Source organism: Erpetoichthys calabaricus, chromosome 15 (genome assembly GCF_900747795.2).
Source record: "Erpetoichthys calabaricus chromosome 15, fErpCal1.3, whole genome shotgun sequence".
Classification (NCBI taxonomy): Eukaryota; Metazoa; Chordata; class Cladistia; order Polypteriformes; family Polypteridae; genus Erpetoichthys; species Erpetoichthys calabaricus.
In genome coordinates, this window is record NC_041408.2 from 75,470,463 (window position 1) to 75,494,434 (window position 23,972).

At 36.9% G+C, this 23,972-nt stretch overlaps 1 protein-coding gene across 1 annotated transcript in view; it reads right to left on the bottom strand.

Moving 5' to 3' along the window:
- The window catches only part of polr1b (RNA polymerase I subunit B), a 36,624-nt gene extending 13,837 nt beyond the window's left edge, over positions 1 to 22,787 (bottom strand). The window contains exons 1-9 of the mRNA XM_028820417.2: positions 22,530 to 22,787; positions 20,935 to 21,102; positions 18,717 to 18,863; positions 14,075 to 14,207; positions 13,742 to 13,878; positions 11,436 to 11,659; positions 9,548 to 9,719; positions 5,519 to 5,690; positions 2,886 to 3,167 (exon numbers count right to left, since the gene is read on the bottom strand). Of these exons, the coding sequence (XP_028676250.1) occupies positions 2,886 to 3,167; positions 5,519 to 5,690; positions 9,548 to 9,719; positions 11,436 to 11,659; positions 13,742 to 13,878; positions 14,075 to 14,207; positions 18,717 to 18,863; positions 20,935 to 21,102; positions 22,530 to 22,706 (1,612 nt within the window). The 5' untranslated portion in view covers positions 22,707 to 22,787. The remainder of the gene's footprint in view (positions 1 to 2,885; positions 3,168 to 5,518; positions 5,691 to 9,547; positions 9,720 to 11,435; positions 11,660 to 13,741; positions 13,879 to 14,074; positions 14,208 to 18,716; positions 18,864 to 20,934; positions 21,103 to 22,529) is intronic.
- Positions 22,788 to 23,972: the final 1,185 nt, after the last annotated feature.

Here is a 23,972-nt window from a genome sequence, read left to right on the forward strand (position 1 = left end):
CTGCAATCTTCTTCTGGCACTTGCGCACTTTCGCCACATAGCCTATTAAACACAATTCCGTGTCTTTTCTTGAATTTGTCCAGCCCACCATTGCTGGCTTTAAATTCTGAATGGCCCAACTCTTTGGCAAATTCTTCTGCTTTTGCTTGCAAAAGCTTCCCGTCAACAGGAACGTTCCTATTCCTCGCTTGCACAAACCACTTCAAAACACATTGTTCAATGACGGGATACTCACATTCCCTCATCCTCTTCTGATGGTCACATGACTTCTCACTGTACAGTTTCAAAATATTTTCTTTTTCTTTCAGAAAAGTAGACAGTGTACTAGTGGGAATGCCGAATTTCTTTGTAATTTCCACTTTCTTTTTGACGCCCTTTTCAATGGCTCTGATGACAGTAACTTTTCCGCGATTAACAACGTTTTAAGCTTACGCTTACCAGTTGCCAATTTTGGGGCACGTACCATACGGGAGACTATGGAGAAGCACACAGACACAAACACTATTCAAGGCTCCTCCCGAGAAGAGACTGACAAAGGTGAAGGGAAAATGGGTTAAAAACGTCTTTCTTGAGACAATTTGGAAATTCCAGATGCCACCCGGTTGGTTATGACTCATGGAGCACCGAAGGGACGCGGATTATTCCAGCCACTCCCTTTAGTTTTCGGACATTTTTGGTCTCAAAATAGATGTCCTACCCTCAGAGAGTCGCTTAATCCCTTGTGGAATGCATTAAGATAAGACTTTGCATCCCTTTTCTTGGTTTTCCGGACCACGTGTTCTGAAATGTATCCTCAGAATAATAACCCAAAGGCCATAGAAAATTCGACTAACGGAGGTTGTGAGCCGAAAAGTTTTCGAGTTGAGGAGATCTAAAATATATTGGTCTTATGGGAATCCGGCCGGGGACTAACGAGTAATTCGACATAGGGATGTTTTCGACCTTAGGGAAGGTCGACTTAGCGAAGTCCGACTGTAATTAAAAAACAAGAATACAGCGGTTTAAGACTAAAATAAGCAATAAGGGTTCAAAATCTGCAAAACCTGCAGCCGCTGTGGCCCTCCAGGACCGTGATTGAGGTCCCCTGCTCTGAAACATAAATAAATTGATGTACATTTCCTCCACAACAACATAAGAGGATGCTGCATTTAAATATGTAACATGCAGCTACCATCAACAAGGTTAAGCTTTACCCATATCCTTAACCAGTTTCTAAGAAGTAGTTTTGAAAGCCCATGCCAGTTCTTATCAATGTGGAGGAGTTTGCAGGTACTGCTTATGTCTTTGTGGGATTTTACATGGTATAACCAGCTCTTTCTCCCCAAGAATGTGTTTCTTGATGCAGAACTGACTAGATCCAAAACCATCCCTTTTGTACCCATGGCGGAAAATAATTACAAGAGAGAAATTTGGTACAAAAAGAGAGATACTGTATATGTATTTAACTTGCTTTAAAAGATAACATTCATTCCCAGAATATAATGTATAATCCTTTATACATACATACATATTCAGGCCAGACAAAAGCAAAGAGACATCACAGCCAAGTGGGAGAATGCTGAGACACAGATGTCCCATCCAGCAGCAAGGAATGTCGGTGGCATAGTGAGACACTTCTGACGCCTTGCTGGATCCTCATCATTATAAACACTCACATTATTACATATTTATAGAATTCATGTCAGATATGGGTGACAACCAGAAGAATTGGTTGCTTATTAATACCTTCAGTGTCTCTGGGTTTTTTTTAAACCATTTTGGTCAACTAGACATCAGTACCTTTTAAAGTAACCTGCTTGTGTCCTTTACATGTTTTCTGCTTATCTCCCTAAACTGACTTACACCTGTCATTTGTCAATCTCTCTGGAAGTCTCTCTTTCTCTCTCTCTCAGCTGAATTGCATGGCTTTGTGAAATAAATTTCACAAATTACATCTGGCACAAATAACCTTCTTCCTACACATGGGTGGATTTTACCCCATAACCCAAAAATGTACGCGGATTACCGGCTCTACATTGGCCTAGTATAAATGAGTGCATACATGTGTTGTGAATTAGGTTAGTGCCCCATTTAGGTTTAATTCCTACCTTGCACTCAGCCTGGCAAGTATAGGATCCATAATGCCGAGACTGGACAGAGTAGACATTTTTTTCAATCAATTCACCCATTGTTGACCCTACTTAATCCAATTCAGGATAATAGTGGCTGCAGTCGAAAACAGCAGCAGAGGACATAAAGAGCCAGTCCATCTCATGGCACACTCACCCATACTCACTCAAAAGGGACCAATATAGAGTTGTCCCTTAATTTAACACAGCATATTTAAATTGGGATGTACCAATTTGAATTTTTCCAGCACCTTGCTCCTGCTCCCTGTTTCCACAAAATACTGATCCAACAACAGAATTGTATCTTTCAAGGTGACAGAAGATTTACCTTCCATCCAAAAATTACACTGATCAAACAAGAGTAATTTCTCTTAAGAACACAAATATTTACAAATAATAGTTTGTCTGCCTACTTATGCTGAGCGTCATCTTACATAAATTGCATACTATAAAAAAAAAAAAAAGAGAAAATAAAAACAATGGAGACTGATTTATAATGTTAAAGTCATAAAGCAACAATTTTTGGTTATGTTCCTTAAAAGGGTAACGTTATTAAATAAACCTATTGCAAACACATTATACTAAAGCAGTGGTTTTGAAATTGTTAGCTGCATGAAGCATTTTACTTTTTTTAAGAAACGATAAATGAAAAGAAAAGCAAGAAAACTTCAAAAAGTGTTATTTGTAAATAGATCACTTTGAAGATATATTTAATAATATCAGTGTGCAATAGCAGGCAATACACAGTTAAACTGCCAACTGAAGACTAACACTTACCAAGTGAGCAGAGTAGAGCAGCTATGGTAGGTGAAACTAAACATTCAGACACAATTTCACATGTGGCAGACATATGATTCATAAGACCACAAGGTTCTCCGTCAGGTGTATGAACAGGACACAGAAAACCCCAGGACTCTGGCAGCAGTCGCCGCACTGTGGTGGTCCTCATCTTGGCAAAAGCAGCACCTCGATGTATGCAACGAAAGTGAGACAAGTATCGAATAAAGTTCAGCTTGTCAGCCACTACACAGAGACCAGAGTCCTGCAGCATTCCCAGGCCTAAAATAAAAATATACGTAACATCAAATAATTAACAAAAAGTAATCAGCTGCTCAGAGTAAAAATAAATACGTATTTCTAGATTTTTTTATATGCAAGGTCATGAATCATCCCTACAGAACTGAAAAATGCAGAGCATTTACATGCATATACCTGTACATAATCCTCTTATAGTGAATAACCCAATTAAATAAGAAACCTGATTTATGAATCCACTTTTACATGTGTTAAGTTATCGTATGGAGTTCTGCTTTGGCAAAACTCTCTTGACATCATTAAACTGTGCACAATCTGAAGAAAAGCCTGACACCCATGATAACTTTCTTATCTTATATAGAGAAAAGCCAAGCAAAATTACACCTTTTATTGGCTAACTAAAAAGATTACAATATGCAAGCTTTCGAGGCAACTCAGGCCCCTTCTTCAGGCAAGATGTAATACAGAAACTGGAGTTCCCTATGTTTATATACACACTCTAGGACAAGAAACAACATTGGTAAATCTTTAAATGAGAAATTTTAAATGTAAAAAATTAATAGATTCGTTCAGGCTAGGGTTAATTTAACAAGAGAGAGAAGAACAATGTATGGTCAAGATCTCTGGATAAGATAACTGTCCAACAAAGTCTTTTGAAGTTTGTAATGAGTTTTTTCAAAACAATGTAGATCATTTTATTTAAATGAGAAATTTATCTTATATATAAACGTCTACACGTGGAAGTGTGTCTGTCTGTCTGGCCCGGAACTGAGAGGTGGAGTTGGGGTAAGGGCTCCATCCCTGAGGAAACAAAAACTCGCTTAGCCGCTAATACACAAGCGAGGCCAGCATGTCATCAAAATGAATCTGCTTAGCCACTAATACGGCGAGGCTAGGACATCAGCAAATCGGTATCCCTTTTACTTTTCCTCCCGCCGCTAATACACAAGCAAGGTGAGCGCGTCGGCAAAACGAAACCCCAAAGAAAGACAAAGATGAATAGCCGCTAATGCACAAGCGATGTGAGCATGTCGGCAAAACGAAACCTCCTAGGAGAGAGATGTCCAGAGTAGTTCCTTTCAATTACCAGACATCACTACATTTCAATTTTTTTTCTGACGATTTCAACAGTTTCTAGGACCCCAGGCTTTTTACAGCACAGGCTTACACAGCTGGTATTTTATAAATATGTTTAGTCAAACTATGACTTATTTATATGTTTCTGTTACCGGAATGCACAAAGTACATTTTTTTCAACTTGACTGAGCGCCTGAGCCCTGCAAATTACCTAGTACGTGTGCTTCTTGCCTTATACTCAGTGCTGCTTGAATAATAACAACGTGGGTTTTTACTTCAATAAGATCCTCCAAGTATTGCATTAGGTTACGTGTTACTTTAAAAAGTAATCAGACTACACAATAGACATTACTTTTATTACAATACTGCTCTCAAGATTGTGTTGCTGAGTTTAGCACTATATATTCTGGTCATCAACATAAATGTATCTATTTCTGAAATACTGAGACAGATTATTTCAGCCAGGAGAAGGAATAACTGGGATAATAAATGCACTAATAGTTTCAACAAGAAGAAAAATGAATAGGATTTCCAAATTAATACCAGTTAACACCTTATAATCATTACTGAAAAGTACAAAAAATGCTTTGTGTTGCAGTTGTTTTTTGTTATATTAAAACAGATTAATTATAATTTAAATTATTGCTCTGAGGTCTTCAATGGCACGCCACTGATAATGAAAAACATGTGCAGAACATAGACTGACTTGAATTCATATCATACAAAAATAAATGTGTCCCCAAACTGTGACATGGAGAGCAGCAGTATATTAATGTTGTCACTGCAATTTATTTCAGAAACTAAAGTTTTCCTTTAACTGCATCTCTTGTTCTATTTACAAGTTTGTAAGCAACAAAAGACTCCCAAAGAAATGTACAAATCAGAACGACACAACTGTTAACAAGTGTATGCAAATTAAGCAATGGCAGGTCAGACTGATAACACACTTCCAAATTTTAAATATCTACACTCTGTATGATGGCACCCATTTTCATACCTAACTGACCCAAGTGATTCATTATAAATTTTTCCTCTACATTCAATTATGTTACAAGCGCTCATGCAATATTTTCAAATGGAGCATAGGACAAGTAGCATATTAATGGACTGGGACACAAAACTTAATATTGGAGCAAGTGACGCCACATTACCCAACACAACAAAGATCAGAGCGACACACACAGTATTTTTCTGAGGAACACTGCTTTCCCTGATTCTATTGACAACTCTTGCTGAATATTTGGCAAATGACTAATCTAAATTTTTTTTTAATAACAGAAATGGCTCTTGTTATTTACCAGTTTTAGATCGAAGATTTCCCGTTGCTAAAAGATATTCAAAGGCTCTAGTAACTTCCATTCCCATATTAAAAACTTTTATGAGTCCTTCTGAGGTTAGAGGAACATCTGTTTTCTGCATCTTTTTCTCCATAGCAATTTTTACAGATACCAGCCAAACCTCCATTCGCTCCTGTAGATTAAAAAAAATATATATAATTTCTTGAAATGGATTCTTTATCAAGTAACAGCAAGGAAATTAAAGCATACTATTTCAGCTATACTACAAAGTATATAATATCAAACAACTTTGATAGGTTTCCATGGGCCTTCCTTCAGGAGTCTCTTGATTTTATATTATGCTTCATAAATAAGGTATATATTTAAACCGTATTAATATAATTTTATATTATAAACGTAGAAATAATAAAAATAAACAATTTCACATATGCTATGAACCAAACCTGAAAAAAATTTACACAGAATATGAACACTAACTCATTTGACCAGTGTGTGTTTAATTTCACTAGGATACACATTTTAATAGTTTTATACAGTCCTTTAATGATAAGCAAGAAAAAGTTAATCCCAAAGAGATATGTGACAAGTTTGTGAGTGTTACGAATGGTACCACAGAATATTAAACAACCCAATACCTTAATAAAATCTTAGTTACGGATGGTTTTTCCCAACAAGTGCACTTTATATAAAGAACAACTTTAATGCAAACAGGACATTTGCCAATATAGTTTACAAATTCCTATTCAGAGAACTTCAGCAAAATATGATAAAGTCAAAATGTGAATGTCCCAGGAGGTACTATTATCCATTACACTACTTCAGAACTTATTTAATCCTCTCTGTGAAGAAAAATGCTCCCAAGAGCTAATTAAAAATACTGTAATTTTAAAGTAACAGCTGTTACCCCACTATACTAATTTCCTTCATAATTTTGAGTACTTCTATCATTTCCTCACTCAATCTCCTCTGGCCTAAACAAAGAATGGTCATTTCAGCTCATTCAATCATTCCTAGTAACTCGTACCTCACAATCATGGAATTAGTCTAGTCACTCTACTCACTCATTTTCTTTCTGCAATACCCTATCAAAAGCTTTTTGACAGTCAAGTTAGATAGATAGAAGATACTTTATTAATCCCCAAGGGGAAATTCACATACTCCAGCAGCAGCATATTGATAAAAACAGTATTAATTAAAGAGTGATAAAAATGCAGTGCAAGTTAAAAAACGCAAGGTGGAGAGTGCGAGGCAGGCATAACAGTCAATAACATTGTACAATGTTAACATTTATCCCCCCGGGTGGAATTGAAGAGTCGCATAGTGTGGGGGAGGAACAATCTCATTATTATTATTATTATTATTATTATTGTTAAACTAGGGGGCTTCGCCCCGTGCTCCCTTCACTCGCCAACCCCTGTGTTTGGTTTTCTGGATACACACTTTTAAGATTTTTTTTTTCTTTGAATTGTTGCTATTTCATTAGTTTCACTTTTATTTCAGAACTTTTGTAAAAACAATATTTGGAATCTTTCGAGTCCCAATATGCTGAATCTTAAATGAGGTCAGGGAGACGTGTTTAATGACGTTGTACCATAATTCAGGTTAGGTTTCTCCGTTTGGAATTTCAGCACAGACAAAGCGATCTTCATCATCAGCAGTTAATCATTTTTTTTTGCAAAGTAACCAACAAATGCATGCGAGGTAAACCCATTTTTGAAATTCTCTTGGCTTAAACTTCAAAGCCTTACAATATTTACATACTTCTGACATATCACCTGTGTCCATATATTCGATCTCTATTCGCCTTTTAGTTATTTCTCCGAGTAATAATTTCTCTTTTTTTGCACTAATGAGATGTTTACTTTCTTTTTGACACGGTCGTTTTTTTCTGCTTTCATATTCTGCATCTTGCTCTGCATGTGTTTCACGCCTATGTGTTTTTTTCTTTTGAATTCCAGTTTTCATTATCTATAACCTGCTCTGCATGTGTTTGGCCCCTTTGTTTTATAACCTCTTTATGACGTTTTACTTTGTTTTTTACTCTGTCTTATTTCTGACCTCGCTCTGTCCTGCTTTTTTTTCCCCAATGACACCTGGTCCGTGGTGATTATTTTCCCTTTTTCGAGTAATAATTTCCATTTGTTTGCGCTACTGCGATCTTTACTTTCTTTTTATTATACTTTCTAATTTTCCTACTTTCATATTCTTTAACTTTCTCCACATTTGTATCGCGTGCACTTTTTTTTTTTTTGAGCTTTTCGAATTCCACTGCTTTCATAACCTGCTCTGCATGTGTATAGCGCCAACATTTGTGAACAGGTTTATGAAATTCTACTTTGTCTTTTACTCTGTCTTTTAATTCTGAACTCGATTGGATGTGCTTTGTTTCAGTTCCACTTGTTACGGGCTGATAATTACTTTCCTTATTTTCTGAATTTGCACCTAGATTATTTTTTCTTTTTTGCTCTTTTTTCTCTCCAACGCTTTTGAGTCTCTTTTCTCCGCACTGCTTTCTTCTTCGTTTAGTCGTCGACGTTTCATTTATAATGTATTGTCCTTATACGCTTTATATGCGGGAGACCCTGGATCTGTGTGTGCTCAAATCCCTCACATGACTGAATGTTTTTGCTGCCCCGTTGTCTTATTTGATATTGATCATTAGTAGGGCGTTTCTTGCAAGAATCTCATGTGTAAGGTCCTTGCGGGTCTTTTAACTGTCTTCCGTGATCTTAACGTGAAGATCACGTCTCGACGCCCTACTGTTTCTCTCCAGGATTTTTTTTTATAATAGAGAGACAACATCATATCACTCCTCTGGTCAAATGCATTTGTTGTTTTGCTATCAAACTCAAAGTGTCCAAAACTGCAGGTGACATTTCACTGGCACATTATAAGAATCAACTTCCTAGATTTGCACTTCAGACTATATATTATGCACCCAAATATGTTAACCTCCTTAATTGTTTCTGTACACTGCCTGGATACAGATGGTGATGAATCCACTATGTCTCGAGAGTCTTCCTCAAAATGTGGACTTGCAAGTTTTGCACTCCTGATGAGTAACCCGTACCCAACATTTTTAACTAAGTGCAACATTTCGCATTTATTTACATTAAATTTCAGACTTTGGTCCAGATCCATCAGTAATGATTCTATTGAGTCTGTGAACCCTGCTGTTACTCCTACGATGGGTCATCTGCTAACATAACAGTCTGTTGGTTACATTTTTATCTACATAATTTCCTTAAGTTTAAAAGGTGACATTTAAATGCAAACATTAAAATCCTTAAGCATTCTAGGATAATGATTATGCAGTACTGGGTAATTTATTTCAGCCTTTTTAATCTCTGCAACACTTCTCACTCTAAAGCCATTTAGTACCCTCTCAATAGTCTCTGTAGCAAACAGCAACTGAGAGGTTATCGACTTCTTCACAATTCAAAAAAAATATGTAATCTATTGCTGTGTTGAGTTGAAAACATATTAACCTTTGCAGTTCAGTGTAACAGTGCCCATGCTGGAGGTTAGGGCAGTCCTTCGTAAGGCACATTCACACACACACACACCCTGACAATCATAATCTAATCTGCACACCTTTGTGACGTAGGAAGAAATGCAGAGAAGCCAAAGAAATTTTATGCAAATACAGAGAAAGTGTGGACACTTCAAAAACACACACACACAGAGGACGTTGTTTTGGAGAATGAAATCTACAAAACTGAAGCTAAACATGTCACTCCAGTGTTAAAAGGAAATATGCAATTTGCTTATTTAACAAATCTTTTATGTAGTTCAGTTCTTTCCTTGCTAAAGCATATGCAAGACTTGTCCAGTCTCAGTCTTGCTTTACATAACAAAACAAAAGTACACACACATTATATATTATATATATATATATACACACATATACACAGTAAATAAGCCGCAAATTATCTTAGATGATGAGCTGATTGTAAAGCCACATGGGAACTTCTCCCATGAACAGCTCACAACAGCTGTGTAGCTCAGTGCTGCTCCTAACCAACCTACCTTTAAAAACATCAGGTAGAGCTGTCCAGGAGTTAAGACCTCTTGACACATTAAACTGTCAGGGTTTTCTTCCATGCATTCTTCCTTGGCAAAAGCGAACAACTTCCGTGTCATTAAGCACAGAAGATAAAATTTTTCAGAATTAAATTTTAAGTGAATGCAAACACATCGACTGCAAGAAAAAAAGAACAGAACAAACTGATAATCCATGCTAAAGTAAATGCATTACACAAACCTTAGTTTTAGAATGCAAGCTGTTCATTTATTTTTAATATATAAAACCTATATCACACACCAGCCAATTTTAAAACCTAAACCTGGAATAATCATTTCAAACACATGGTGTATTGTTCAATAAAATGTACTTGATGTATTACTTAATCAATCTTAAGGATTTAATTACAATGAGTATGTCAAAAATTATTGGTTTTCAATTTTTAAAGCTTTCTCAATAAAATATTTCTGTATATGGCTGGTGACAGCGCCTCCAGATGGAATGTTGTACCCTGGCTCAAGATTACTGATTAAAATTCAAAGGCTTTTGAGGTCAACTGTGTTGATGGCCTGTTTTATCATTGTTTCATCATTTATCATTGTGATTATCAGGGAATGCCAGTCAGACTAGCTTTCCATCTTGGTGCTTGCTGCCTGCATGTGAAACTGTTGCAGTCCAACCTCAGTGTCAATTTATTTATAGAGCACAATTAAAACAACATCAGTAATGCTGTAACCAAAGTGCTTTACTTTAAAGCATACAATGAACATAAATAAAACAAATAGAAATAAAGTACAATAAAATGAAATACAGCCAGTGGTGAGTTAAAGAAAAGAAAGAAGATGACTAAGAGTAGTGCAACCATCAGTATCGGTGAAGGTTACTGAAAGCTACAGAACAGAAATGGGCCTTCAATCTCGTTTTAAACAGTTCAGTTGAAGGTTACTTCTTAATGTAACGAGATAAAGAGTTCCACAGACGATGTGCAGCAGCTGTAAAAGCCCTGTCCCCCTTAGTTTTACACTTATTGCGAGGAACCATAAGAATTAACTGACCGGTAGAAACCTCAAAAGTGACACGCTTGTTTGTTTAAGTTGTGTTGTAGATTTGCAGCTTTTGTATTTGAACATTATAATACAAAGTTTGCAGGGATGTTTATTTCTCTTTTGCATGAAATGCTTCCAAACCAAGCTTCATTTAAAACACTTTCTTTTCTGTTTCCACGTGCAAAACAATCATGTTTAATTAGAATATTTTCCTCAAGTGTTGATTTAAATGAACAACACGTATTGCTATATTGGGCAATAAAACAACAAGACAAATAAATTTCACAAGGCAAATTAACCACATAATAACTAAATTTGGTTTAAACAGTGAATATAACTTAATAATTGTAAATATCCCTAGTAAAACTGAATGGAATTCTGAGCTTTAGATACAGCAGATCAACAACTAAATGACTTCACAAAATAATTAACCCGTTTAAAAAATATTTTTTTTATAATAAAAATCCAACACATTTTAACTCCTCAAAAAGCCTGTTGCACACCCAAGAACTACATTATATTTCTTTATTTGATGTCATAAGGTAGAAAGGGGAGAGATAATGTATCTATCTCATCAGAGATATGTTTTCTTTCACTCGGATGTAGTGTATAACAAAGAGCAACTGTCCTCTATATTACAAAAAATTATTTTTCTACCCATTCTAATATCAGTATAATGAAAATACAACACTGAAATTTAAAGGTGACATAAACATTGTCTAATAAAAAAATGTATAATCATAGAAAGTACAAGTGCAGAAAAATCTACTTAACCAACAAAATGATCACACAAAATCAAGACAGACTATAAATCTGTTTTGATTTACAGGAAAAAAGGCATACTCACTCTAAAAGAATTTCTGCACACTCTTCATTGGTGGACCATTCTGGCAAGTTCATCTTCACTCTAAATCTCTCACCAAGATAGTTGAGAACTTGTTTCTTCGTTATACATCCTTCTTCCATCACCATACGTAGCATTTCAGTCACACAGTTTCTAAAGAAGGAATTGTCCTCTCTTCCTTTGATTAGTTCTTGGTATATCTGATAATCTGTAAAGTCAACTAAAGCCTAGAGGAAAAAAAATTAAATAAATACACATCATCAGGAGACATTTTTGCCAATCTATAACATAACTAACTGCAATACAACTGTTCTGTTTCTACATAAAAACAAAACCAAAATCACTTGAATAGCACATATTATCATCCCTGAACATAACTGGTACGCATTCCATAATCAAGACAGGTTTTAATCATTTTAAAATGCCTATAAGAGTAATCAAATTGATAATCTGCGGTTTATACTTGGCAAAAACCAGGGCTATGTATATATATGTGTATATATATATGTACATATGTGTATATATATATATGTAGCTATGTAAATTTGTATATGTATATATATGTATATGTGGATGTGTATATGTATGTATATATATGTATATATGTATATATATGTATAGGTATATATATGTTTACATAACCTCTTTAACACACTACTTCTCCGCTGCGAAGCGCGGGTATTTTGCTAGTAAATAATATAAATAGCCACGACAGGATTACTACAGCCTTTCAACACAAAGTTTAACAGGTTAAAAAGTAGCCTGATGATTCACGATGGCAGTGCTAAAATGCTTTGTATCTTGTATGTTGGGTGCTTTCAGTCAACAAAGTAAATATTCTACTGTTCAAAACTTTGGGGTCACCCAGGAATTTTAATGTTTCTGATAGAAAAATTACACTTTTTTTTATCTAGATGCCATTAAATTGATTTAAAAATATTGCCTCGGCATTATTAGTGTGTACACTGACCATTATTGCTTGAAATGACCGATTTTTAATTTATTTCTCACATTTGAAAAACCAATAGACTGATATGTTTCCTGAGGAAGCTGTTTCATTTTGGTTATTTATGAACCCAGAACTGAAATTTAGGAATGCTAGTACCTTGCAACACAAGTGAACAGGATAACAGGTTTCAGTGCTGCTAGTGCAGTTAAAAAGGTTTCTCTAATAGCCAGTTAGCATTAACACATGACTAATTAATGACAACCATGGGGAGTTTACCACTATGACACTAAAAGAACTGCTGCTGAAAACAAAGCTATGCAGCCATATACAAATAATAAATTAAAAATTAGTTATTTCAAGCAGTACTAACCATTACACACACTAGTAATGCCTTTGCTATATTTTTAAATCAGTTTAATGGCATCTTGATAAAGACAGTATCAATGTCTATCAAAAATTCTGGTTGACCAGTACTATATATTGGCTTAAATTACAAATAGAGGAGTTGGAGTCGGTGGTACCATAAATTGAGGAATCGGAGTTGAAGATTTTGTGTACCGACTGTAAAGCTCTGGTAAACACAGATCTGTGTCAAATTACAAAAAAAAAAATTCAGAACACACATTAGTTGCTCTGTGCAAATTCTCCAATTTACTCTTGGTGTTTGTCCAGTGGGGGCTCAGTTGTCTCGTGGTCTCAGACCCCTACAGATTCTGTTGTATTTCTAAAGCCCCTGGATTTTTTTTTTTGTTGTTTTTTATATCCTCCTGGCTATCGGACCTTACTTTATTCTTTGTTACTTAGCATTGCCTAATCTTATTTTTATATATTTCTTTTTTCTTTCTTCATCTTGTAAAATACTTTGAGCTACATCATTTGTATGAAAACAAGCTATATATAAAAAAATATTTTGAAATTAATACCGTATTTACTCATGTACCACGCACACATTTTTTCTCAAAAATTAGCATTAGAAAATCAGGTGCGCGTCATACATGAGAAATTTTTCTTCTGTAATGTTTACTTCTTCTGCTTGGGCTCTCTCACTCGCGCGACAGAAAAAAGAAAAACTTTCGTCATGCAACAAAAACAGAAGGGCATTTCACAGAAAACATGCCCTAAACGCTTCCTATACAATCACAATGCACGTCGTACACGGGGGGGGAAAAAAGTTTTTCGCGATTTTGTTTGTAAAAATTAGGGTGCGCATCTTACACGAAGGTGCGTGGTTCACGAGTAAATACGGTATCTATCATATTTCACTGCCCCCACTTTTTAGCAAAATATAAAAAGTGATTTTAATATCTACAACTGTATAGTAAAACTGCTAAATCAAAGACAATGTGTTATTTTTCCATACCTTGAGTGCAAAACCCAGTGGAATAAAAAAAAGTTCTTTGTTGTAAATGAAATTAACATTTACAGTTCCATTGTCCAAATAATGCAGGTTCATATTAATAGCAGTGTGCTCGTCCCTTACACAACGCATTGAAACACCTGGGGAATAAAAAAAATAAACAAACAGGGAGTGAAATATGGGAATGGACTGAAACAGCAAAGTCAAGGACCCTGGCCAATAGGCTGTCACACTAAACAATTTATAAAAAAAATCATGATGACGGCTTTACAAAAAACCTACTGAAATACTTTAACATGTCAAAGAAATATAAATTACACAAGAATGATAATTTACCATACTGAGTGTAGCCTTGACCTCTGCTCTTCCACTTTGGTCTTGCCAATGCAATAGGAAAATTCCTTCTGGGCATAATCAACATTCTTATTACCTTCTCTATTCCATTTATTATGAAATATCCTCCCATTTCCTATTAAAATATTTATTAAAATCAAGTCAATAATTAAATAAATATGATTATTGATGTGTACATGAGCATATAATACATCTTACATTTGCATAAAAGGAAAGATATCTGTCATAAAAAGAAAATGTCCTTTCAAACACTCCATGAAAACATTGAATTTATTTGTTACAAAGAATTCACAGTGTGGAGGTATGAAGAAAAGCAATTCAAAAATCTGTAAGCAAAAATATGTACTTACTTCAGAATAAGTAACATAAATATATTCACAGTCATATGAAAAAGTTTGGGAACCCCTCTCAGCCTGCATAATAATTTACTTTCAACAAAAAAAGATAACAGTGGTATGTCTTTCATTTCCTAGGAACATCTGAGTACTGGGGTGTTTTCCGAACAAAGATTTTTAGTGAAGCAGTATTTAGTTATGAAATTAAATCAAATGTGAAAAACTGGCTGTGCAAAAATGTGGGTCCTCTTGTAATTTTGCTGATTTGAATGCCTGTCACTGTTCAATGCTGATTACTTGCAACACCAAATTGGTTGGATTAGCTCGTTAAGCCTTGACCTTCAAAGACAGGTGTGTCCAATCATGAGATATAAAGGTATTTAAGGTGGTCAATTACAAGTTGTGCTTCCCTTTGACTCTCCTCTGAAGAGTGACAGCATGGGATCCTCAAAGCAACTCTCAAAAGATCTGAAAAAAAAAGATTGTTCAGTCTCATGGTTTAGGGCAGTGGTCCCCAACCTTTTTGACAGCAAGGACCACTTTATTAGATGCAAATTTTTCCACGGACCGGTCGGGGGGGGGGGTATGGGGTGTGGGGGGGGCAATTTTATACACAATTTACATAACATTTCTTTTATTATTAAGTTATTAAGCAGTTCGCATACGTTTGCAACCTGAGATTTTTCTTCTTTTTTTTGCATATAACAAAGACATATGCTTTGCATTAGCCATTCCAACAGATTGCACATCACAAACATTAACACTGTTATCGTTTTTTTCGTGTCTGCCGTTTCTATAGGAGGGTGACAATGAGTTAAATTCCAATGGATGTTTTTCAAATGTTGACAAGCAATAAGCAAAAGGTATCACTGAAAACCACAGAAAACAAAAACAGCAAAAAAAAAAACAGTACGAGGAAAGTTCGAAGAAAGAATTTTTTTTACAGTGTTTCTGTTTGGGGATCGTTGTGCAAACATGCACATCTGAGCTGCGACCACAGATCTAACTGCTCTGTGGATGATTCATTCAGGCATTTCAAGGTCACTTCGTTGTAATGAAAGCATCTAGTGAATGTACTTCGTAGTAACGCGATTTCTATAGACTCGTGTCATATGGGGAAACTGTCGGGACAGTAACAATACTTTGTTGTAATACTCTCTCACCTCGGTCTCTCTCCTCTCTCTGCGCCGCTGCAAAGCCCCGCCCACCAAGCATTCTGAAAAGTCTGAGTGAGTCTCCGTTGCCAGCAGTTCTCTCGCGGCCCGGTAGTGGGTCGTGGACCGGTGGTTGGGGACCCCTGGTTTAGGGGAAGGCTACAAAAAGCTATCTCAGAGGTTTAAACTGTCAGTTCCAACTGTAAGGAATGGAATCAAGAAATGGAAGGCCACAGGCACAGTTGCTGTTAAACCCAGCAGGTCTGGCAGGCCAAGAAAAATACAGGCGCGGCATATGTGCAGGATTGTCAGAATGGTTACAGACAACCCACAGATCTCCTCCAAAGACCTGCAAGAACATATTGCTGCAGATGCTGTGTCTGTACATCGTTCTACAATTCAGTGCAATTTGCGCAAAGAACATCTGTATGGCAAGGTGATGAGAAAGAAGCCCTTTCTGCACTCACGCCACAAACACAGTCGCTTGTTGTATGCAAATGCTCATTTAGACAAGCCAGATTCATTTTAGAACAAAGGGCTTTGGACTGATGAGACAAAAATTGAGTTATTTGATCAGAACAAAAAGTGCTTTGCATGGCGGAAGAAGAACACCGCATTCCAAGAAGAACACCTGCTACCTGCTGTCAAATTTGGTGGAGGTTCCATCATGCTGTAGGGCTGTGTGGCTAGTTCAGGGACTTCAGGATAATGTTCAAGCATCAGTCACAAAGTTGAAGTTACGCAGGGGTTGCATATTCCAACAAGACAATGACCCAATACACAGTTCAAAATCTACAAAAGGCATTCATGCAGAGGGAGAAGTACAATGTTCTGGAATGGCCGTCACAGTCCCTTGATTTGAATATCATCGAAAATCTATGGGATGATTTAAAGCAGGCTGTCCATGCTCGGCAGCCATCAAATTTAACTGAACCGGAGAGATTTTGTATGGAAGAATGGTCAAAAATACCTCCATCCAGAATCCAGACACTTACCAAAGGCTATAGGAGGACAGCGTCTAGAGGCTGTTAGTTTTGCAAAAGGAGGCTCAACTAAGTATTGATGTCATATCTCTGTTGGGGTGCCCAAACGTATGCACTTGTCTAATTTTGTTATGATGCATATTGCATATTATCTGTTAATCCAATAAACTTAATGTCAGTGCTGAAATACTACTGTTTCCATAAGGCATGTCATATATTAAAAGGAAGTTGCTCCTTTAAAAGCTAAGCCAATGATAAACAAAAATCCAAAGAATTAAGATGGGTTCCCAAACTTTTTCATATGACTGTAATAGGTAATAAAATAGATATAACTAAAAGAAGAAAAAACAAAAACATTGTCATAGTTGAAGTGTTTGACTAACATAATATAACATGAATTCAAAACTACATGACGTGTGGCTGGGGTCTTGAAGCTTGATTATTAAAGCACTCTAATCTACATGTATTGTATATTATACAGTGCATACTATAAAACTGCTTGGAACAAGGATATTGGATATGTCAGGATTGTCAGGATGTTTAATATCCTAGCCTCTACTGTTTTTCAGCAGTTTTCAAAATTTTTTTATTTTTTTTTTTATTTTAACTTACCGAACATTTACAAAATAAATGGATAAATGTTTATCTTTAATTTTTATCTTTTTCATAAAGCAAAGATTTGTTTTAATTTACATCAAATTAAACACTTTTGCAATTATGTCTGGGACATTTTTAGTGATTAAGTGAGGTACTGAATGATTTTAAATTTCTTTTAAATCACCATTGGTAATATCAACCAATTCTGGAGAAAACCACAGACAACTAGACTTTGGCCAAGTCTATACAGGCTACAGGGTCACAGTGGTTTGGGGGGGGGAATTACCTCTCTTTTATTAAGTAATACATCAGTAAATGTAAAATATGTAAGGCATTTTTTATTACAGCTGCATGTTTTTGCAGTTTCAGGTTTGCTCTCATGGACAAACTCAAAAGACACAAACAAGTGAACCACAATAGAAAATAGCTATTTCTGAAGAAGCATGGACAAGCCTAATAAAGGGAGACAAAATAAGAGATTGACTTCAGGATCTTCGTATAGTATTACCACTACTACTACCTTTTGAACTGATGTGGACATATTTGACAAGAAATGTATGCATTTTTAATTCGTAGTAGTGATGAAGGAAATGAAGAAGGCACTGTAAGTAAATAACATTTTAAATTTAAGACATACTGACTCGGAGCCATGATTTGTGTTTACACTGATGTGGCCTTGTTCCTACAAAAAACATTCCAATTACTTTAATTCCAAACAGTATTTTTATTTCTATTGTAACTCTTATTTGCACAAAATCATCTTGTATCATCAATGTACTCAATATATATTTGCAGTACATATTGTGCCTGTAGCAGGTCAGGTCAGGGAGCATGCACTGGCACAGCACGTTGCCGCACCCACCACACGATGAAACAGCTCTGAATCCTGGCTGGCAAAGGTAGACACACAGTCCAGTCCCCCCCTCCGGAAAAGACCGTCTATCTGCTGCAGCCAGGTTTTATATGGGCCTGGTCCAGCCACTCGGGTCCTCAACAATGGAGATCCTGCAAGCTGGATCACCCTTGGGGAATCGCGCCACATGGCCATAGTGCCATAACTGACGCTCCCTCACAATGCAGGTAACCTGCCTTATTTGGGACTCCTTGAGCAACCACAAAGTTAAACCAGTGGTACCCAAGAATTCTCAGAAGAGACACAATACCGACAGACCCCTGTCTTTGTCTCAGGTCACTGGATAGCGCCCATGTCTCTCAACCATATATGCAAAACAGGAAGCACCAGGACTCTAAAAACTCAGACCTTCATCCTTTTGCATAGATACCCGGAGCACCACACACTCCTTTCCAACCACCTCATGACCCCCCAGTCCTCCTACTGACTTCATAGGAAGAGTCACCAGGTAAGTAAACCTCTCAACGAGGTTGACACTTTCACAGACAGACACACTGCCGATGGCTGTGCCTAAGCAAAAATTTTAAAAGTAACAGCGTGTTTAATTGTTCCTATAAAGAAGCCAATTATCACTTTGCATGTTTAATAAGATACATGGAGATAAATATAAACAAGCAACTGGAATGCTATGGCCATTCTTACCTCAGCTTCTTCATGATGTTCAATGAGGCCCTCTGGGGAAAGGCGGTGTAGATTGCAGAGCTTCGATTTCACCATGATTGGCAAATAACCAAGGGACTGCTTAATAATTCCCTTTGGAATGCCATTAACAGACCAGCTAATATCTGCCTAGGAATAAAGAAAGAAAAAAAAAAAAAAGATTTTAAATTCAAATGTATTTTAGAAAGTGACTATTCATTACTCATGATAAATGTTTTAGCTAAGTTGCTACCATTAAAAAGAATTAATGAAGCCAGAGTTCCTGAACACTCAGTCTAATTCAGGGTCACTGTAAGCTACAGTCGCTGCAGCAGCATCAATGCCCAAGCAAGGAGTCACTTCTAGATGGGCACACTTTCACATACACACACTGGTCTAATTATAAAATACCAATCATTCATTATCTTCAGGATGTGGGAGAAAACCACAGTATTCTGAAAGAATCCACATGGTCAAAGGGCAGAAAATAGCAACTAAACTCTATACATTTTGCTCCATTACTGGTATAGAAGTTCAGTTCATTCAAATATGCATATGGGGGTCACAGTCTTAGCACCCCTTACCTGTTCTGCCTTTGCATAGCTGCTGTTCTCATGAGCAAGTTAACCCAGGTTATGTCATGATAACATAATGAACCTTTAATGTCTTAGGAAACCAACAGAATACACAGATACTCCAGGCTTAAATAATCTTAACCCCTTTCATCCATTGCAAAACTCATTTACTACAGTTCAGAGAATTAGGCAGTGGAGTTCATTTAAGCAGTACTGAGCTCAAGAAAGATTACAACTGGGGCGGTGTGGTAGCTCTGAGGCTAAGGATCTGCGCTGGTATCCAGAAGGTTGCCAGTGTGAATCCCTGTCACTGCCAAAAGAGATCATATTCTGCTGGGCCCTTGAGCAAGGCCCTTAACCTACAGTTGCTCCAGGGGTGCTGTACAATGGCTTACCCTGCACTCTGACCCCAAAGGGTATGTGAAAACTAAAATTCCTAATACAAGAAATTGTATAAGGCGAAATAAAGAACAACTCCACAGTAGGTACATTCATGCACATAACTATTTTCTGTTCACAATTTCCAACATCCATGTCTTGAGAAAGTGTGGGGAGTAATCCATAGAAAACCTAACCAGACACTGAGAGAAGGTGCAAAGTCCACCGAAAAGGCTCAAGCCAGAAAATGAACCCAGGATTCCTGAAACGTGAAGCAATATTGCTAACCACAATTCTGTGTAATCTTGTGCAGCCAAAATAATTTATATTTACCATTAACAAATGGCTTAAGAAATCAACACTTTTTAAAATTATTTATTTGCTATAAACTTAATATTTCAGTACTGAACGTGTATAGCTGTCTACTTTAAAGAAACAAAATTTGAAAACTGAAATGTTCCAGGCAACATGCCTAAAAATCAGGGCTGTGGAGTCGGTAGATAAATCCTTCGACTCTGACTCCTTAATTTCTGGTACTTCTGACTCCGACTCCTCTGTATTTAATATGCTAATGTATTTTCCATGTTGACTGAAGGAAGGCAACATACAAGTCATTTAACCACAGAACTACTGGCTAGAAAGTTGACTTTCTACCATATTGGCCAGTTTAAACAAAAGACAAGAACCCCTGAACACACATCAGGCCATAACGCACACCTCCACCTCCATCATTACACTTGTTTACACTCAAATTAACTTGTTAAACACATTATATCTGAAATAAAATGAAAACACTTTTTGTAATGCACCATAATCCAGATTACAATATGTGAATGTCAGGTTGTATAATAGCTCAGCTGAACTTCACACTAGTAGTAACACAACTATGCACTGGGCTTTATTCTCATATTAGAGAAGTACTTAATTATGACTACTGTTTGTGAAATGGGACATTGGAATTTTCTGTATTTTTTTTTCCATTACAATTTAAATTTATTAGGAGTAGGAGTTGTTACATCTTTGCCGACTCTGACCCCATCTCCAGGTACCCAAAATTGTCTCCGACTCGGACTCCACAGCTAAAAATCACCTTTATCATTATTTTTAGTCACCTTTTCAGTATCTTTCCTAAAGTTTAAACAAAACTCCACAAGCAGTTAACAGAACGATCAATGTGATTTTTTTTTCCCCCCCAAGGGAAGCATCTTTCCATAAAGTAAAATGAAGGCAAGTATATTCCCCAGATTAAAATAAATAATTGTAGTTACCATTATCTTTCCTCTGTAAGTACTTTTACGCCCTCTGCACTCCGCTGGGAACACTTTTGTTTCTTTACAAATACTTCCTTTTGGTACCGCTGGTGAGTGCACTGCAGCATCGACAAATGTAAATGTGAGCCGATCATTTTTGTACATCATCTCCAGAGGAGATATAGCCTGCAGGAATAACAATAACATTTTTTTTTTTAATTAATTTTTGTGTTGGATTGCTGCTAGATGTAAGCATAATTTCATAACTTCCCTTAAACTTTACTTGCACCAAAACATGTTGAATTCATTAACACTTGGGCACTTGACATAAATGACACTCTACTTTTGGTAATAGTCACACATGAATGCTCCAAAATAAAATAACACTCTTAAGCTTTCCACATTCAGGACCTGACCTGGAAGTGTTTCCATGTGACAAACTTATTGCACCAGAAGTACTCCCCTGCTCAGGTTAAAAAGGAAATGCTCCAGGTGTGCCAGGAGAGTCAGAGTTGGGTGACACTCACAAGGGCAGAGTGGAGGAGGAAAGAGTTGTGGATTGTTTGAATGCTCATCTGGAAATAAAAATGCACCGAACACAGCAACAAGGAATAATGTGCATGCATACTTTGAACCACAGAAATAGAAGAGAAGCTTGTCTGGCTGATGTCTCGTGTTTTACATGTTAAAAGAGTGGGGGAAAACAATAACCATCCTCTATTATCCTTATAAATAAATTGTATTATTTGGTTTATTGTGGCAGATGTGTTTGGTTTATTTCTTGGAAATTAATTTTTCGCCAAGTCCAGGTCACAACAGAGAAAGGAAAGGTTATTTCACTTTAGCCGATATATAAACCTACTTTATAAATTGTACAGATCTCTGTACAGATTTCTGCCGTCCTAACTGGAAAGTGAAACAGACATCCCTCACATCTCCTACACCAGAAATAAAACTTGTGATCAACAACAACAACAACTGCAATACAAACCTTGCTTGAGAATGGGTGGGATAAATACTTGTGCTTGCTTTCTTAATCTAATATAAAAATAACTGCTTCATGCTTTAGATATTGTGACACTAACGGCATCCTTTTTCAATTCTAATTAAATACACTTTCTAACTATAATCAGTACAAGCTTTAAAAAAAAAGACGGTAAAACAAGAATTAACCACAGAACGACCAATTATGGTGATTACTGTCCTAGTCTAATGACCCAGGGGACATCAACTCCAGTCCTGGAGGACTACAGTGGCTCCAGGTTCTCATTCTAACTCTTTTTTTAATTAGTGACTTGTTTTTGCTGCTAATTAAATTTTTTAAATGAATTTTAATTGATTTGTTTTTTTAAGATTTGTTACCCAGAATTGCTTCATTTCCTCCAGGACCGGAGTTGGGTATCCCTGTTATAACCTGGCTGATATAAACAAACTAATGAAGTACAAGCTTGACATTTACTTTTTATTTCACTTCAGAACACGCTCTTGTCAGTTTCGTATTCTTTCTTTAAACAAGCAATCCCCAGCTACTTCATTAAGCTCCACTGGAGCACACATACCCACGTGTAGCCCGCAGAAGCCTGCGGCACGCCGTATCGTTACAATGTACCAACCTGCACCGCTCGACACAACCCATTTGTAACTGCGTGATCAAACGACTCAATGTGAGCTCTCGTCAGCTCCTGTACCGCCGCATGCTGTTCCGCAGGCACTGAGCCAAATCCCGAATCAGTTAAATGTTTCAAACATGGGGCAGCAGGCAGATTCTTCCACTTCGAAGCAGAATCCATGTTTTCTCTAAATCAAGTGTAGCGTATAGTCGAGGTAGCTGTAGAACATGCTTTTCTCCGAGGTGGGTAATGTAGTTTTCTTTTAGTTGGATAACGACGCACTTAAATAAGTTTAGGACTACAATCCCATAAACCAGTGCGACACACCACACCCACACAAAACGCAATATAGGGGAAACAATTCGGACCAAAAGTCATTTCAGGTTTCTGACGGGCACAAGACGAAGCGAGAGATGATGAGCGTTCCGCTTGGCTTAGGTATTTAGAAGATGTGAAGAAGCTTCTTTCTTAAACTCTCTCATTATTCGAGTTAGTGAGAATGACATTAAACCGCACGCACGCCAGTACTGGAATAAAATCGGCAAACGATGCTTGGCTGTCTCCCATTTTATTGTGCTTTTATGTAGCTCGCTGTCGTTGGATCAGTTTTTCTCAAGTTCAGTTCCCTGGGATTTCAGGTTTTTGTTCCAAACAGTTATCGATACCTTTAATTGATCCCGTTGTTTAATGACAGTGGTATCAAATTTATATTTATAAGACATTATGACAAATTGTTGGGTCTATTCAGCTTAGTAACAACTCTATCAGCAACAGTTTACAGTTCCTTCAGTGGAATTCCTGGGCCCTTGTATTTTTTCTTTAAGTGCTTACTTTTTAGTTTCAGTCACTTTTTTCTGTGGAGGTTGTTTGAGATGTATCAGAATAGTAACAATTAAGGATGAGCAAAACAGGTGACACTGTAAACTGTTTCTGAAGAATTGTTGGGTCTGCTTAGCTTAGTATGGTTAACACTTGGCCAAAGACTAAAAATCAGAATTAAAGTTTGCAGACAGAATAGATTTAATCCATCCATACGATATAAATAGTGTGGCAGCGTTGCACTTTCTCCTGGCCAGTTCACTGGAGTTTGCACATTTTATTCCTATGTTTCTTCCATTCCTCCTTCATCCCCCAATATGTGCACCTTAGGTTGACTGATTATATTACGGGGGGGGGGGGGGGGGGGGGGGGGGAAACTGGGATAGGCTCCAGCTTCCCATAATCCTGTATTATGGAAAGCAATTTCAGAAAATTGGCCACTGTGCCAAATCAGACCTCAGTAGGTCATTGTTGGGGTACTTGTGACCTGGCAGTGCAGAAGCTATTTGGGTTAAATGTGAGATGGAACAGCGCAGCACAAATAGCAGAAATGGAGACTTACACTACTGTGTCTCTTTTGGTGACTCAAAGTAAATTACAATTTTATAAAAACAGAGCAATTCAGTA